The following is an 18523-nucleotide window of genomic DNA, read 5'->3' on the forward strand; positions in this document are numbered from 1 at the left end:
TGACCTGAAGCAGAGGTAAGCGTAAAGTGGGAGTTTAAGAGCTCCACTTCAAAATTAGCTTTTAGCAGTGGCAATATATAAAAAAGTGAGTGTGTGTGTGTATATATATATATATATATATATATATATATATATATCCATATCTCTCTCACATGGGGGTTTCCCCCTGCTCGATTTTTTTTTTTTACAAGTTGCCGTTATACATCTTGTAATTTATGTCAAAATTTTCAATGTCAACTTTAGAACCCTGTCCCCATTTTACACTTTAACTGTGTTGACATTATGAACTCGTACACATAAGGACTGTCAACAATATGGTGTACAAATTTTGACTGACAATTTTTCAACTCCATCCCGATCTTACTACACTGGGGGACACTGCGTTACATTGGGGTATAGTAGGTGGGACTGGAGTTAGGCACTTATAAACTTGTTTGTTTACCTGACTCCTCCCCCACTAAGCCCCTCCTTTGTAGCGGACTTCAGTTTTGCACAAAAACCCTGCATTTGTGAATGCAAAGGCATGCAACAAAGAAAACAATATGCAGCAGAAACAGACACTGCCACTCTGTACAACTGCGCCATTGAATGACGCTGTTATGGCGTACAAAAAGCTGCAACCATCCTGGAAAGTGCACTGTAAAAGTCACTGGAACCTGCAGAGGGGTACAGACAGAGTGTTTGTCGTGATGCAATGGCAAGAGACCACCTGGATCTTGCCCCACCTCCTACGCTCTTTAGCGCTAAAGAGGCTAAAAGGACATTAAATTCCTAAACAGGAACTGTGCGAACAAGAGCACAAACTATCTCCCATCGGAGAAACGTTACACAAAAAGAAGAGGCACAAGAAAATGAGGAAGAGCCATACACACTCTCGCCCCAGATCCCCTACGAGATGTGACATCCAAGGGAGCAGCCTGCATTGAGCTAACAACTCAATCCACTCAATGATATCCAAAGGATCACCATATACACTGATGCAACAGCTTAAGCCACTCAGCGATATCTAAGGGAGCACTGATACAGTGCTTAAACCATTCAGAGATAAACAAGGGAGCACTCATTCCATGAGCTAAATGGCTTAACTAACTCAGCGATATCTGAGGGAGCACTCATATAGAGAGTAACAACATAAGCCCGACATATATACCAGGAAGCACTCATACCATGAGCTAACAGCTAAACTAATTCAGAAAGTCACCGGAGGCCAAAGCAAGCCCCCTGATGACGAGAACTAGACTCCCTGGAAATTTACTACCAACCAAAGGTGGGCTGAGCATAAAGAAACCGCTTAAGCAAAACAATCTTCCGCTGAGCTAGACAGAGAGCCACGGAAGCTGCACGCTGAAAAAAAGTAGGGCGGAGACCCAATTGAAGCCAGCTGGTAAAGAAAACCTTTTAAAGATTCCTGAGTGGGACATGTGAAATTCTAGGAATTTACACCAATCGAATATAGTTTCTAGCCCAAAGAAAACAGCTGAGGAAGAAGCTCTACGGCTGAATTGAAGGTAGCAACCATCTCCCTGCAAGGATTCTCTAGCCCAAAAGGTTGGCCAACCGATGCCACAGCGACAAGCCAGATGATGAAAACAAAAAGAGCCGAAGAGATGAGGCCGCTCTGGAACCGGGAAAAGAGGGATGACAACACAAGTCCCCTAATCCAGTAGAACACCGCTTTGCGAGAAACACGGCGGACCACCACACTAGCTGGGATGTGCCCCCTCCTAGAAACTCTTGAATCCCCATGAGGAAATTGGACCTGTGAATCTCTTGTACACCCCCCTAAGTTCTAGGGAGACCCGACTTGGCTCTGGACAAATACACCTGAGGGTCATTAGATTGAGAGCCGATAGAGAAAACAGGTTAACATGTGAAAAGAACCTGGGCTCCCTCTCAGAGAGCCCTATGACCTAACCAGGAGAGCACAAAGGTATTACCCTGAGGTGACCCACTCTACCTGGTAAAGAAGTGATTGCTAAGGCATTCGGCCCTCAATAATAATAAGTTGGTCTAGCTTGGCCCATAGTATGGCACAAGGAACACCCCTCCGACCATACACAGGTCGACCTTTATCCTGCATTAGGATACGGGAATTGCATAAGTGCTACAAATATGCAGCAGCACTGCATTTTGAGACCAAATCTCTACAGGTTTTCTGACCCTCTGTACAAGAAGAACAACTGATCCACTAATAAAAACATTGTGACTAAGCACCACCCGAAAGGTAAATTAGTGAATCAGAGCAGAGGGGTGCTATGCACGTCCAAAACAAGGAAAGCGGCCTCCCTTGATGAAAATCTCCCTGTTGAGACATGGGAGATGTTACGAATAAGGAAAGCCAAAGATACAAGTAGAAACTTGGTATCCTATTTTGCAAAACAGAAACTCCTGTTACTGAAAGGAAATTCTGCCAGGAGCATTTTGTAACTGTGTAGAAGAGAGATGAGCGTGTTCTTCGGTAGGAAGATACTGAAAACTCCAATCTAGAAGATAAGGCAAAAGCCAACGCTTCTAGTGTGGTAGAATAAGCAAAGAGCTGGGTAGGCTCAAAGTGACCACCTGAGAACCCAATAATGCAGCCCTACTGCTTGCCGAGAGGCTGCAAGAATAATATTATGGCTGAAAACATCTAGCTGTAAGCCAAGCGTTGGATGTAATAAATACCTTCCACCTCCGGGGAGTGTCCCCAAAACTATGAATGTTTACCTGACTGCCACAGTACATAACTATAACCACCCTTGTAAGGCTAAGCCTGACTCGGGATGTGGCACCCTGACCTCAGATCAACAGAGAGGATGAACGGATTGAACACATAAAACATCATGGCCTGGTGTCGCAGACATAAAAAAAAGAAAGCACACCTACTGCCAGAAGCCTTTGGATACTCATTTGTAATAGTGCAAATTGAGAGTTCCGATATTGGAACGTAGTCCTGTAAGCATGTGGCTAACTATTGGTATCATAGCTGAAAAGCTGTATGCCTACCAGCTATGATGCTGCTGGGTGAATACAAACCACCCCATTAACCCTTAATGTAAATAAAGGCTAGAGCACTTCTTCTGTCCGAAAGCCACTAGATAAAACCCTTTACCAGCCCCTGCTCTGTGTAGGACGACTTCTTTGTCTGCTCCCGCCGGGGACAGCTGCATAAGAGAACTGAAGAGCCACAGGATTGTCACCAACAGGGATTACTTCCCTTGTATTGACTCTGGAGAGTTAGGGAATGTGAAAATATAGCCCGTCTATTACTGTTTACCTGGTCTTTGACTAAAGACAGACACCGAGTCTAAGATATGAGGTAAAACATTTTCCCAACTAGGGTGTCACTAAGGCTTAGGTTGAAAATTGAAAACCAAGTATAGACTGTTTTGCAAATGCGAAAACTGTGTACAGTTTAAGTTGGGATTACCCACCTCGTGAGTGTAATCAGCAAGAATATTCCTCTTGATAGTAAAATAAGATGGAGATAGACATCCTCTGGTGAGGAATGAACTACATCCTTATTCTGACTGTGGTAACAGTCAAAGATAAAATCCTCTCCATCTGTGGAAGATGGTGAACAACAGCATCTTTGTCTGGATGGTTTTATACCTGAACAGCGTAATGCCGCTTCTGTGTTAGCTGACAGATATAAGCTGTGTGGGTGCTTAACCAGCACAGTGTAAACATGTGTAGAAGCATGAAAAAGGGTATACTCACGTACCATTTCGAACTTAAAAATCACCTTAATGTGTTCGCGACAGTGATTTAGACCAGACCTGTTTCTGCAAAACAGCTGACACCGAAATGGGAGCACCCTGTTTGTAGACCCTAGCCCCGCAGTCTGTGCTGAGGCATTCGGGCTAGGCTGTGGAAAAGATAATTTAAAAATTACATTTCGCACATATATAATGTCACTCCTATTTCCCAGTTGATCCATTAGAAAACATAAGGAAATGGTAGACAATCTTATTTCCTGTTACTTTGCCTAACAATTATTTTGAAGACACATATACATATAGATATATATAAATACATATATATAAATTTTTGAGTGTGCCAACCAGCGAGTATTCTACTCCTGGAAGACTCACCTATTGTAACCTGATACAACAGCAAGAAAAAAAGACACAGAATAAATCTGTTCTATCTTTTAAACAGGTAATATATATATGTGCTATTAGGGAGACTAAACCCACAACACCATGTAATCAAAACAGTGTATACATCAAATGAGCCCCAGCTCCTGATGTACACATACATATATACATTTACGCACACATATACACATTGCAATACAGGCCAACCAGCCTACCACGGGATAACACTGTATATTATTTTTGTGCCACATAAATAATGTAGATCATATAAAACAGCTTGATTATTACCCCCTAGGTAATTCCTGAGACATACCGCATATTTGGAAAACTGTATAAAAGTTAACCACAATACTTGGGAACACAGGCTATACGTAGCAAAAGGGATTGTATATATACGGAACTCCCTTTACCAGACTTATGGAAAAAGTCCATCCCCAGTCAACATATGGAATATTATACAGATATGTATTCCCATATCAATGTATATCTGCCCGAAAAGCAAAATATGTCACAGGAGGATAGGAAACTACCATATTGTCTAATAGGTAATCCTATAATATATACAGCAGTCACAGGATCCTGAAAGAAAGGTCCTGACTGTGTGGCAAACAGGCTGACAATCGTTTAAAAATATAATTAAAAACAATACCACATTACCCGGTGAAGAGAGGCAGAGTCAGGAACAGCATGCACTTGATGTGTGCGCTCCGGATCCAAGATGGCCGCCGTCCGCGCCATTAGGGAGAGAGAGAGAGAGCGGGAGGTGTACTCCCCTCCCTTAACATGGCCGCCTCTGCTCACCACCGCTCAGCCCATATACAGAATATGGCTGCAGTCGGGGAAAGTGAGAACCGCCGCGCTGCCATGCCCAGGGTGCGTACGGTCTCACTGACGAATGTAATTGCCTCCAGAGAGAGAGATTCTTGTCCTTCTCCCCCGCTGCTCGTTGTCTAGGGGCGGAGGAGGGAAGGAGGCTGCCGGCAAGTCGGGCGGGCGGGGAGGAGAGGCAGAGACACCTTCACTCCCGCCCGCCTGTTTAAATGTGGCTGCGGCCATCTATAATGCTGAATATAATAATTATATGCCCCAAATAAAGCTGCCTTTAAAGGCATACTTGCAAATAAAACATGGCCCCTTTACCCCTAGAAAGAACGAGCAGACTGCCGGCAGAGGTGCGAGGGAAGCGTGCTTAAGAGCTGCTTACCTGCGCTGGAACTCAGAGTGAAGGAATCCCCGGGACTATTCACTCCTCTGGGTCTTGGCATGGAGTCCAGCGCTGCACCTGAAAAGGAACAAAAATAAAAACAGGAAAACCTAATGCTAAACTAAGTATAGGCAGAAGCCTATACAGAAGTGACCTTTCTCCAGAAGGCACTTACAACAACTGAAGTCAGCTACAGAGGAGGAACATAGTGGGGAAGGAGTCAGGGAAACAAATAAGTTTATAAGTGCCTAACTCAAGTCCCACCTACTATACCCCAATGTAACGCAGTGTCCCCCAGTGGTAGGATAGAGAAAAATTCTTATAGAACTCACAATAAGCTAAACAATTTGTAAAACATGTTACACAAGCATAAAATAGCCTTGATCTGTCAATTTTCATTTTGTCCTTCATTTAAGACTTCATTAGATAAGTCAGCGCACTCAGAATTTCAAATGTGTGGACCATAGTTTTTAAATTTATTCTATAGTAAAGTTCAACTTCAGAAGGACTAGGTCAAAAATGTGAATTTTGTGGTTCCATATATGGCAGCAAATATCATAAAAGGGACCAACAGAGGCCCCAAGATCTCAATCCCTGGATCTGAAAATATCACAATCCTATTTACCCTTATACAGTGTACCTCCCATCAGTACATTTTTTTAGAGCAATGAGCAGTTCAGATGATAGGCAGGCACTTTAATACTGGCCTGTCACCAGGATTTTTTTCTCCTTTGAAAAACAATGAATGATGTACACAACAATCCAATGAGCCAATGGACCATGTGATAATCATATATTATTTGATAGCTTCCTTCAACTGGCAGTGCTCAGTTCTAGAAGCTGATTTTCATAGCTGTTCCTTTGCATCTTGAATTATGCATACTTTATTGATCTCAATAGAGTACAGGTGACAATTATTAGCACATGATGACCATATACATTCTGAAAAAGTTCATTGTGCTAGTGAAGACTATGTTTAAGATCCACTATAACATGATGATAGCCAAATCTATGTGCATTATAGAAGGTAAGTACAAAGAAAGGGTGGGTGACACTACACGACTGCCTATTGCACTGGCACAATTGAGTGGCTCACTCAAGCAAAACATACCCACATTCTACCACAAAATGTGAGGTGATAAACGCCTTTAACATAATTTAGTTATATTTTGTTTTTTTAACTTTTTTAATAAGTTATGAAGTAGAATATCATATATATCTCTATATCTCTATATCTATATATTTTTTAGTTATTACCTTAAATGCATATATCAAGTTTTTCTATAAAAAAAAAAAATCAGATTCATTTATGTGCATTATAAAAAATAAGACAAATATAGTAAAAAATATTACAATTGTTTACTCAGACTTGTTAAAACTTTTAATGTACATTATTTTAGATTATTAACATACTTAACAAGTAGTATATATTATGACCCTTGATACATCCTATTATATGCAAGAAAAGTCTTTAAAACAGCAAATATGGTGTATGTTTTATTCTATTTACAATACATTTGTTATAAATATAATACATCATTTATTGAAAAGCAGACTTTTAATCATATTGAGGCGATCAACTGAATTGTTACAGGTTACAAAGTTACATAAATTGGAATAACGAAATTTGAATGACAAATGGTTGAGGAAATTAGTGCATTCAGTATTGAAATGAATCAAACTGCTAACAAATACAATGCAAAATATCCAATAGATGTAGCTTTTGCTTACACACAGTAAGTGTATTCAAAGTGTAAAACACTCCCAAACAAATCTAGTTATGGAAAAAAAAAAACTTGGAAACCCAAAATTATATTAATACCCAACATGAAGGTGTTTAAAGACAATAGTTATATTGAATTCAAAAAAAACTTCTGAACCACATTTGAAACCATTTAGTTTTGAGTTAGTATGAGGAAATGTCCTTTTCTCTGATACAATTAAAATGAGTTAACTGTACAGAACAAGTAGGTGAATTGTCTGTTCCAAGTTGCATAAAGAAATATGAAGTTGACAGTCTTAATGTTTACTACTCGATTCTATGGAATCTCTTGCGCATTAGATATTGAGGAGGAACTTGTTGAATGCTTCAATCATCCCAAAAACGTGGAGATTTACGTATTGATCCATATTGCCTTAGCATTAAGCAGTCAAATGCTATTTATGACTATGAGTGCTGGCATGGAGTTCTGCTGATTGGTTTCAAAAAGTGTGACTTGGTTGGCCAGCTTGGCAAACACTCTTGGAGTCCCAAGGTTGTAGATTCCAGTGTGGACAAAACATGCTTTGAGATGCAAACTGAACACTTCGTGACTTTTCAACTGAAATTTGTATTGGGTCTGCCCCAACCAAGTAAAAGAACCATGGATTTCTAACGCTTCAGGGCTGGAAAAATAAATAAATAATAAAGTTCAGCAATATGACCTTATATTGAGGACCATGTTTATATGTGAAGGGAATTTGGTTTTCTTTTCTTGATTGTACATGGAATTAACTGTTTGTTTTTAGATATTTACACTCATCATTACAGATGTCAATGCTGTATTCAAAATGCCAATTGCTCTTTCAGAGTTTATTATCACCTAGTAAAATGAGCAGCTTTTAAGTACACAGGTTAAGAGAAAGGAAGTATTCTCACTAAGAATATTCAATATTTGCAACCATGAAAATAGACTCTAGAGGATAATATACAGAAGACTATTCAAAGAAGCATACTGCAGACACAACAACATTATAAAGGAGAGAAAAAGGACTAAACTAAATAAACATGTAGTTTTCACAAGAAAGACCATAAAAAATTGTCAAGATTTTGGCCCTTATTTAGATGTTTTTACTTCCTCTGAAACAAAGAATTCAAATTACCCCAAGAGGGGGATAAACTATTGCTATACACAGATGTTTAGGAATTTCCACTTGCACAGCATTTTGAGTTAATGCTTTACCCACTGGATTTTTAGAGATTGTGCTCACGTATATCTTTCGAGTCTCTTTTGACCTCATGGAAACTTCTCACTGCAGATCATAATTTTCTACACAGCATATGAAATGTTATAAATGGTATAAACCAACACTCTTCTCCCCAGTATGAAAGTATTGTCCCTAGGGAGTAGCTTAAAGATCTCCCAAACTCTTGTCATTGCTTCACTGAGATTGCCTATACCACACGCTGACCAGAAATCTTGAACTAAAAAATATACCAACAAGGGTTAACAGTGTCTGTATCTAGATATTCTGTATGGCAAAACCCAGCATCATACTCTAAAAAAAACCAAAACCTAGTGGGTAAAGTATTGACTGAAATTGATGTTATGTAAATGAAATTAAATTCCAAACATGAAAAGAAAAAAAAAAAAAAATATCTTAAAGATCTACATAACTGATTTTTTAATATGTGTTTATTAAATCGCAGTGACCTGTATTTTCTGCTTTATTCTGAAAACACCAGCACTTTTGTTTAAACTATGTATTTAATGTCAATACAAGTTCTTGTGACATGCTTTTACTGTATAGAAATCTCCTGCAGGAGAAGATTAAATCACTTTTGTGGCGTTACGTTGTTTGCAAAGACCAGATCTTAAACAAGTTGGCAGTTTTATGTTTTGTTTTTTTCTTGTACAGGTCATGAATATAGTGACAATCAAATGATCATATTCCCCTTAAGTTCTGTCTCTAGCGCAAATAAAACACTCGGACTGAATTGTTTCTAGAACTGCACTACATATTCAATATGAGTCTATGCTAGCACTATATATATCTTGTTTCCAAATAAAGATTTGCATGTGTATTTAGTTAGACCAAATTAAAAGTGATTTTTATACTTCAGGTAATCCTCTTCTCTGAATCCACTGGGGGACACTGAGACCATGGGATATAGGTGCTCTAATTAGTTAACATTGGCACTTTAAAAAATGTCATAGCTTTTGCTCTTCCTTGTCTATATCCCAATCATGTAGTTAACTTACAGTCCAACAGGACAGAAATGAAGAGAACATAACAGAAACAAAAATCCTCATGAAAACAGTCAACATTAGAGTAAAGGAGTCAACCACTCGGTGTCCCTTAATGGATTTGGAAATAGTATTTAATGTAAGTATTCATCCAATTGAGGGACATGACCATGGGGACATCCCAAAGTTGCCCCTCTGGGTGGATATGCTCACAGAGTAGCGGTGCACAGCACACAACAAGCAAAACTGGTGTTCTGAGACATAAAAACCCTGTAAAAGAATGAACCGAATAGAGTGTCTGTCCAACACAGTTTCCTAGTCGAAGCATGTAGCAATCTGATAAAATGAGTCTTCACAATTTAAGGGAGATGTTTCCAACTTCAGTATAATTGAGACAAAACAAAATAATCCAACTAACTATAATCTGTTCAGCTGCCAGCCAACCGCTTTAGAATCATCATAGAGGACCAGATGATCAACAGACGTTGAATCATATAATGTTCTAAGGACATATCTTGGTGACCTGACAACATCCAGAAAAAATGTCACACAAAATATAGAGGAAAAAAGGCTCTGTTATGAAGGCACATTTGCCCTTTTAAAAGGTCAAACTCCACCGCACCGAGTGATAACCGCTCTATATGTATATAGTTTTATTAATATCTGAGTGGAGGTTTACCCACATACTTGTTAACATTCAAAAGGAGACTTTTCTATATCTTCTGATTCCCTCATTTTTCACTTCATTAATTGGCAGCTTTATTATGAATTACATTATATTCTTATATTAATGCTAATCTTTTTTTATTACACTCAAGTTAATTATGTTATCACTAATTTAATATTCATGGATTTACTTCTAATTTTTATTAATAGATTTTTTTCTATAATATGAGTTATTATAAGCTCTTTGTAATAGGCATATTTTTAATTGTACAATATTAAAATAGTAGTGAGCGCTCCCCAATGTAAATAGGTACATTCAACTCCTATATATAGACCATAGTAATAAAACAAATAGTAGAAGTGCAAAAAGGAGGGAAAGCCACTAGATTAGTTGCACTGTGACTGTAAAACTAAATGAAAAATATAACAGACAGCAATTTAACCACACTATAATCATTATCCAAATGCAATATCAGTTTTTTATTGGAATAGGTGGAAATATCATCGGCAGGCATATAGCCCCAAAAACATTTCCATTGATTGGAGTCTTACCCTATCGCTGTCCCTATATTCCTATGCCAATCCGCTGTTGAATTCTTCAGATAATTCTTCTTATAGTAGACAATGTTCAATGCATTCCCTGCAGGCGGCCCGAGAACCGCTTATCCTCCTTTATGCGCTTCTACTATTCGTTATATTTTTAATTGCATGCCAGGGTTAATAGGATGTGAACATTATAATATTAGCTGTTTTTGTACAGTGTCACAATGAAATAACTATAGTTATTGGTATCAATAATTTAGTCAATACCTAGTTTATTCTTCTTCTGGTGGAAATTACTTTCTATTATTTATGTGCTTCTCTACGAAACCTATGTTTATAGGGATTGATACATTTTACTTTCATTCACTGTTTACCAACATCACTCAACCAATCTGCAATACACAGAGGCAGGACCGTGGATGCTATATGCGGTTCCTTCAGCCGCTCAAGGATAACGAGATGTAATATTATGCACGGCTGGGCGGGATACGTCATTGTTGGGGGGGGGGGGGGTGTCCCTCACTATTTAAGACCAATCAAGGCATGCCATTGGGTTGCCTTGATAAAGCCTATAACGAAACACGCGTTGGAGTTTGCTGGGCTCGCTGTCTTTAACAAAATATCAAATTAATATCCAGCTGATTTACAACAGGGCTTGGAACGAAGAGTTATAATTTAAGTCCATGAAATTGACCAACTGATACGCAGCACATTTAGGGGTGTTTTGAAATAGAAGAGGATATTATTCTTGTTATCTAGTGAGGCTAATGTGATCTAAGGGGATTTTTATTCAGACATATTCTCCTCTATTGTGCAGCAATATAATGCATCATATTTATCCTAAGTTTAAGAGAAACTGGAAGTAAATACCACACAATATTTAATGTGGATATTTTCTCCTGCAGATTAGTGTGGTTAACCACGCTGCAGTTACAATATTATTTTGACTACCTACATTATAGCAGCACGATAAGGCAGTCTAGGAAATTGGAATTAGATATACCCTTGGAATACTACAATATTTAGATCTTTATTATACTCTAACCGGTTGTATTCATTTTTATTATATCTTTGCACTGTACTTGGGATATTACTTTGGGGTATCTATAGTCTACCAAATTTTACACCTATTTGGATACTAACCCAATATAGAATTGAGATCGTAATTACGAAATTAAACAGTTAAAAAATTAACGGATCAATATAATATATAATCATTGGGACAGCGAGTAGTTTTACTACCTTTTTAAGCAGTACTGGGTATTATTCAACACGTCATTATCATTTCTCCCTTTTTAACATTTTGCTATAATTGTTTTTACAGCATCCCAATAAAAGATATACTTTTTATATTGGATTATTATGTATGAAGAAAAAAAAAAACCAGAGTGCCCTAAAAACACAATTCTTCTTTGACTCCTTAGAAAAATCTTGCAAAAGGACAAATGTTCAATTTCAACAATAATTTAGGGGAGAATGAACAATTTTCTGCCACCTGCCCAATATCTCTTTGCTATGTACTGAGCTGTGTTACAAAAACATAAGTCCTTTCTTATTATATATTGCCCCTATGACCCATCAGTATAATTTTGTGATGTAACATATAACACAGTTAATAGGTTATTAATACCAAAATGTTTCTAAGAGGATTGGCGTCATATCTTTGTATTCACTACTATGTGTTTCAAAATTATTCCCCTCTTGTAACAGTCTCTCATATTAAGTTGGGGAGTATCACAAAATGATCCTCTTCTAGTGTAATTATAAACACCTTACAAAAATGAATAGTATTACTTACAATGATACATAAATTCCAAATTTAGGAGTGTAAAGTAGTATCATACATGAGAGGAGGTATCATGAATACTCAGCACTTTGAATAGAAGCATTGAAAGACTGAATGTAATCAGCATCATTATTCCATACCCCACCCATTTCCTTCTTGTGCTTCTAATTGGTTATATCTGGAATAAATGTACTTGTTGTTTCTTGGAAAATAGCTGTGCTTAATAGAAAACCCTTAATTATTGTTGAACTTCAGAGTTAACAGTATTTAGTAATGCTGCACTGCCCTGGTCTGTAATATGATCGCTACTTTCCTTAGAGGAGCTCACAGAGCACGAGCTATGTTGTTACTAATTTGTACTTCTATCTACACAGTTACAAGTAGTTGTATCAATTTGGATGTTTAAAGAGTTCCCCAGCATTGTGACACCATTATCTCTAACTGTGTTTATTTCAAATTAATGAATAGGCGAGAGCACTCTTGTGAGGGAGCAATTCAATATGTTTAGCAATAAATTTTGTACTTCAGAGCCACAGTGCTCTGATCATCACAGCTACTGCATTATCAGTCTGCATTATTCAGCTTATCAGACCCTTATCTTCTGAGGACTGACTCTGAACTAATGCTGGCATCAAAATCCATGATCTAAGCAGAATCTAGAAACTACCTTGGGCCACTCTCCTTAAAATGGAATCTTTTCAGCCTAAAACTCGTGAAAAAAAACCCAGATAGGAGGATCTGCAAGACAGTGCCTCAGAACCAACACCTACCAAGCTGAGGAAATGGCCAGAAAGAAAACGGTCAAACCACTGAGTGCAGTAGTTGAAAAGGAGCCTGTGTAATGCCTAAAACCCTAAACTGAAGTCTCAATGACCAAAAAGAGGCCTGAATGGTGATCTTAAATGTATCACCCTTTGTAATAAGGTCTGCAACTCCGAAAGAGTGCTAACCTCTTCTTGAAGAAAGAGTGTGCAGAGAACTGAACCATGAGTGAGTTGTGTATCAACCATGGACCAGGGCATCCTTAAAACAATAGGAGATTGTCCAGCTGAAAGAAGTAGGAAACCACCTAAACTTACACAAAACATTGGTCCTCCAAAACTCTAAGAATCATGGCTTATAACCAGCCATGTCAATCCCTTATTGCAAAATTGCCCTGAGGAACACAGATCCTTCCCTAGGAAAATATGGTGGAATGGGCCCACCTATATTGTGAGAATGTCATTGTACCACAAAAGTTTTGGCCAGTCTGTTCCCACAAACAGTTGAACCACTCTTTATGGAAAACACAAAGAAGCATCAACACTGGCGAAACATAAGAGATAATTCGATGGAACTGAAATGCCTGTGGATCCATGGTCCTTAAGCAAATTGTTCCATCTCATCTATTGAGACACTCAAATGTTGATGTTCGTTAGACCCAACAATCTACCAAAATTGTGCTGGCCAAAGACTGTTATCCCAAATACAGGACCTCTGTGATGAATACTGCCGATATTGTCAGCACTTCTAGCGCTACCCTATGCCTCATCCTGGTGGCCCCTTATGTAGCAAGGGAGCTCCAGCCTCTCTGATGAATAATATAAACCACTGAGGCAGAGTTTTCAGACTGGAACAGACCACTTTTCCATAGCCTGGTTGGCACAAGCCGAAAAGAAAATTGGTTCCAGAAAGGCACCAGTCTCTAAATAATATAGACTCGAGTTACCTATGCCTATTACCAAAAAGGTGGATGTTTCCATTATTCTCATCCCTCTGGCAATAGGTAAAAGATAAGGAGTATAACCTAAAACTTCCACTCACGTATAGTCCAAGTCTCATAGAACAATATATACTATTGTGTAGACAAGGAAAAAGTATTGTCACGCACTGTTGATTCCGCACTGTTCTGGATGTTTTGTGCTTGCTGCACAGTCTACATTAAATCATCCACCAGGAACTATTTTGGAGAATACTCATCAACACACAAAGAATGCACAATATCCAATTCCTCCGCCCGCACAGGCTGTCCGCTTCAGATGACCGCCCCAGCAGTAAATTCAAAAGAGCTGCAGTGGTAGCAGGAAATTTAAACAAAATAATGTTGCCTAAGCAGACCATAAGAAAAGCACCCTGTCTGTTGGTACTCTACAATAAAAATAAAACAGTTGTCTACAGGATGTGGATATAAAGAGGACAAAGCAAAAGCAATGGGAAGATTTTTTTCAAAGTGCCAGTGTCCTAATTGAAACTTCTATACCCCATCATCTTAGTGACCCCCTCCCCACCTCCCAATTGAATGAATGAGAACATCAACTATTTAAACTTTAAGAGTTGAGGCACCACTATGAATAAAATAAACTGAAAATAATATATAACTTACCTTGTTGTCTTATGTCTTAAATCAATAATTACATCAACTTCTGCTTCAGAACTATTGGAGAGCACAAGAGTAACTGGAACTAAACAAAGACTGTAAAAATAGACAAAGCAAAAAGTTTATAAAGTATATAATAAAGGCTTTTTGATTGAGATCCTGCACTCCTATACTAAGGAATTGTAGCAAGAATTATATATTTATTTTTTTAACTTCATAACTACTTCTTGCTGAGTTTAGATTTATCAACATCATATGAATAAGGTCTGACAATATCAAGTTCTATTCTCTGGAAAACAGATACATAAAAACAAAGAGTTACAACATTTTTCTTTTACACATGTCCTCCCTAACTACAGAACTGGGTGCTAAGAAAACACATTTTTTGATCAGAATAATCTTTTTGGACAGATCACAGCTTGCTCTAAAACTTCGTAAATGTCAGATCTACAAATATGAACCCACATAATACAAAGTATTGAATGAGTAGGTTTATGATTTGCAGCTACAATATTTTGCTGCGATTATGAAAATATGTGCAATCCGACAAGTCCTAAAAAATACAGTTTTCTCCTTTAGTTAATGTATAAAATCTGACATAATTATTACCACTGCAACTCCTGTACAAGTTAAATTATTAGACCTGAACTGAGCTGTTTTTTTCCATGTACCTTTTCTGATGAAAAGGATGATTAAAAGATTCTGGGTAGTGAAGACTTGCTTTTATAAGATTGGAGAGTTGCTCTGGTGATGGTCTCACAGCTACAGCCGTATTTTCTGACCTATTAAATTTTAGCAGAACCATTTCCAACTGCTCCTATATTGACAGAAATAAAAATAAAAACAAAAACATTTGTTTCTCTGGTGAATGAAAATAAGCTGGGTCTTAGCAAATTTGTAATCCCTAGAGAAGGAAATATAAGAAGACATTAGTTTTATGACTATGAACACCATGCATATTGCAACCATCAGTTACAGCGTTAGGAAACTTGCACTGTTAGTGAGAGTAGAAGACAGTTTAAAAAAATTCCACAAAAGTTAAATTAATTCTAAATAATAGGCAATGATTTTAATGAAGTATGATTTGATGGGAATAAAAAGGCAAGAAAGTTTTCACTGTCTATGCATGTAAATGGTGGCACATATACACAACAAACAAGATTATTGCAGTGGCCAAAAGTTGGTGCGAGAGGATCACCTGTTTTTGTGGAAAAGACAAAGCTTCTGTTCCAATTGTATGCAGAGTCACGTGATGTTGGCCTTCTAAAATTAACTGCTTGTTATCCTCAATGACATATGCCTGTAAATGAAAAAACATGGCATGATTATATACATTGTGAGAATCTTAGGCATAAAAAGACACTAGAACATTATATGAAGCCCGAAATCAAAGAAACATACATTTTTATGTATTTTACAGCCAAGCAAAGTGAATGGGTTAGGAGAAATAAAAGTAGATCACAATATTATTGTGATAAGAAAAATTAATACACAGAAACAAAGTTTATTGAGCTTCTGATACAAAGTGTATTATGCCTTAACATTTTTGTAACTAGTAAGAGGAGGAGGATAACATACAAGAAAATACTGGAGTGTTAAACGCTTGTACCTATTGTTCTTGTTCAACACTCTACAGCAGGTTACAATGCTGGAGGAATGTCCTTCTCTAAATAAACAAAACTGAGCGACAGCTCTGACAGACTAACAGAAATACACTGTGGATGGGCTGATTTCAAGTTAACACTGAAGAACGTACTTTACATTCAAGCATTTGAACTTTGTAGTCAAGTCTGTAAAATCATATGGTTATAACAATCAAAGAGCACAGTACAATTCATTTCAAAAATTGTGTATTGTGCTGGCTGCTGTTAGATGTGAATGTGCTCATCTAATGGTAGGAGAAATTCCACCCACTTGCCCCAAAATTTGCTGATTCATACATTTACAGTTTAATCCCAGATAAATTTGTTTTATAAGGCAAACCGATATTAATTGTATCCATACAGTCATTAAAGGAATTACTACTGGGGGGTCTAAATAGAGTGCAGCAATTTTAGGTGTAGGAATAACTATTCAAGAAGAAATGTTTTTGAATGTGCCGGAAAGTTACAATTATTAAGTACCTAGGACATACCCCTTGGGGTTTGATGGCAGACCCCAATCATCTTTCATCATTTAGAAATTGTAAAACAATTTGTGTTAACTTTTCAAGGCACAAAGTATATATTTGTTAGCTCCTGCTATGCTATATACAATGATTTCATCTATTCTGTTATCGGTCATGCCATGTCAGGTAAGACACAAAATGAATGGTGTGATTTGCAAAATAAATGGGTAAGCTCATTCATTATCTTAAAGACAGTGATAATATCAAAGTAGTTTAAAAGGGACAAATTAATGCATTCTAAAATCATCCATTATTTGCATTGGAAGAGTTTAGTTTTAGGACTCACCTTCCACAATATTATCATGTTAAGGTTTACTTCGCTGCACTTCTGTATTAACCTAACTGCTTCATCAGGTGTTGATTTCGCAGATGTGTCTGCATTTGGATGCGGACTTTTCTTAATATGGGATAAGCAGCTTAGAAAGAAAAAATCTGCACATGGAGTGCTTGAGCTAATTATCTGTAAAATACAACAGATTTAAAATTCATAAAGAGAAAAGAGTCAGATGAGAACATAACAAGGCATGTGATAAAAAGAGGTAAAACTGTTTTTCAAGCAAAAGTTTGCTAATATGCTATTGTGTCGTTTTCAAAAAGTAAAGTCCTACATGCAAAATTCTCTCTGTTTCGTAAAGGTTTTATTATTTAAAACTGCAACTGTGATGTTTAGTTTGCTGAAAAGTTTTTAGTACAGTTAATTAAAAGTGGTACATTATAATTGTAAACTGTGCCCAATTTCCCACGGCATTTCTGGTTTTTAAAGATTTGTCAACTAATTACCCCTATACACCTCGTCTTATCATTTATATTGAAATCGTTTATATTGAATTCTCTCTACTTATGACAAATTACGTTGTGCACAGTGCTGGCCTGAATGCATCCATACCTAGTCAATAGAAGTCTACCAGAAGAGGTATGGGCAGCTTGCTATACCAGCAATAACTCTGCAATGTTCTTACTACATATAGTTTCTGCCCACAGCCACATACAACTATGTAAGATAAAAATTAATCTAGAACTTGGATGTGGCAGTTTTCTTTTAATCCTGACCCTACATTCATCATCACCATTTTTTTATATAGCACCACTAATTCCGCAGCGCTGTACAGAGAACTCATTCACATCAGTCCATGCCCCATTGGGGCCTAAATTCACACACACACACACACACACACGTCAATTTGATAGCAGCCAATTAACATACCAGTATGTTTTTGGAGTGTGGGAGGAAACTGGAGCACCCGGAGGAAACCCACGCAAACACAGGGAGAACATACAAATTCCACACCGTTAAGGAAATGGTCGGGAATTGAACTCATGACCCCAGTGCTGTAAGGGAGAAGTGCTAACCACTTAGCCACAGTGCTGCCTACATTGGCAATGCTTTCAATTTACTGGTATGACAATAGTCTTTGAGGAGATGCAACAATAATGATATGATGTTTCTTGAAGAATGAGAAGTCTTAATTACTTAACAGTAAAATACTGTGAAATAGAGAACAAAGGTTGTGTTGAACAGAGTGGCAGTAGAACAAATAAAACCTACAAAAATATCTTACCTGTTCTCCTCCAAAAACAATGTCACCGAATGTGTATCTGTTCAATGACTGGTCCACATCTAAAACATTACAAAGACACACCCATTATCCAATCTATAGATATATATATAAAAACATATACTAGATTAACATATATGGTGTTAGGGTTAATTACAAAGAGCTGAACTGAACACAATGTTATGCTGTGGCTTCATCTTGGTTCATCTTAGATCGTTT

General features: G+C 37.6%; 1 protein-coding gene across 3 annotated transcripts in view; it reads right to left on the bottom strand.

Annotated features, from left to right (window-relative positions):
* The window catches only part of TRAPPC8 (trafficking protein particle complex subunit 8), a 115953-nt gene that overhangs the window by 41607 nt on the left and 55823 nt on the right, over positions 1-18523 (bottom strand). For 2 of the 3 annotated variants that reach the window (XM_075213467.1, XM_075213465.1), the window contains 6 exons: positions 18308-18366; positions 17035-17208; positions 15780-15881; positions 15253-15398; positions 14588-14677; positions 6768-7668 (listed from right to left, as the gene is read on the bottom strand). In XM_075213467.1, the coding sequence (XP_075069568.1) occupies positions 7434-7668; positions 14588-14677; positions 15253-15398; positions 15780-15881; positions 17035-17208; positions 18308-18366 (806 nt within the window). In that variant the 3' untranslated portion in view covers positions 6768-7433. Of the gene's footprint in view, positions 1-6767; positions 7669-14587; positions 14678-15252; positions 15399-15779; positions 15882-17034; positions 17209-18307; positions 18367-18523 lie in introns of those variants that run through there. The other variant, XM_075213466.1, reaches the window with a different exon arrangement.

The sequence above is a fragment of the Mixophyes fleayi genome, chromosome 5, assembly GCF_038048845.1.
Source record: "Mixophyes fleayi isolate aMixFle1 chromosome 5, aMixFle1.hap1, whole genome shotgun sequence".
Classification (NCBI taxonomy): domain Eukaryota; kingdom Metazoa; phylum Chordata; class Amphibia; order Anura; family Limnodynastidae; genus Mixophyes; species Mixophyes fleayi.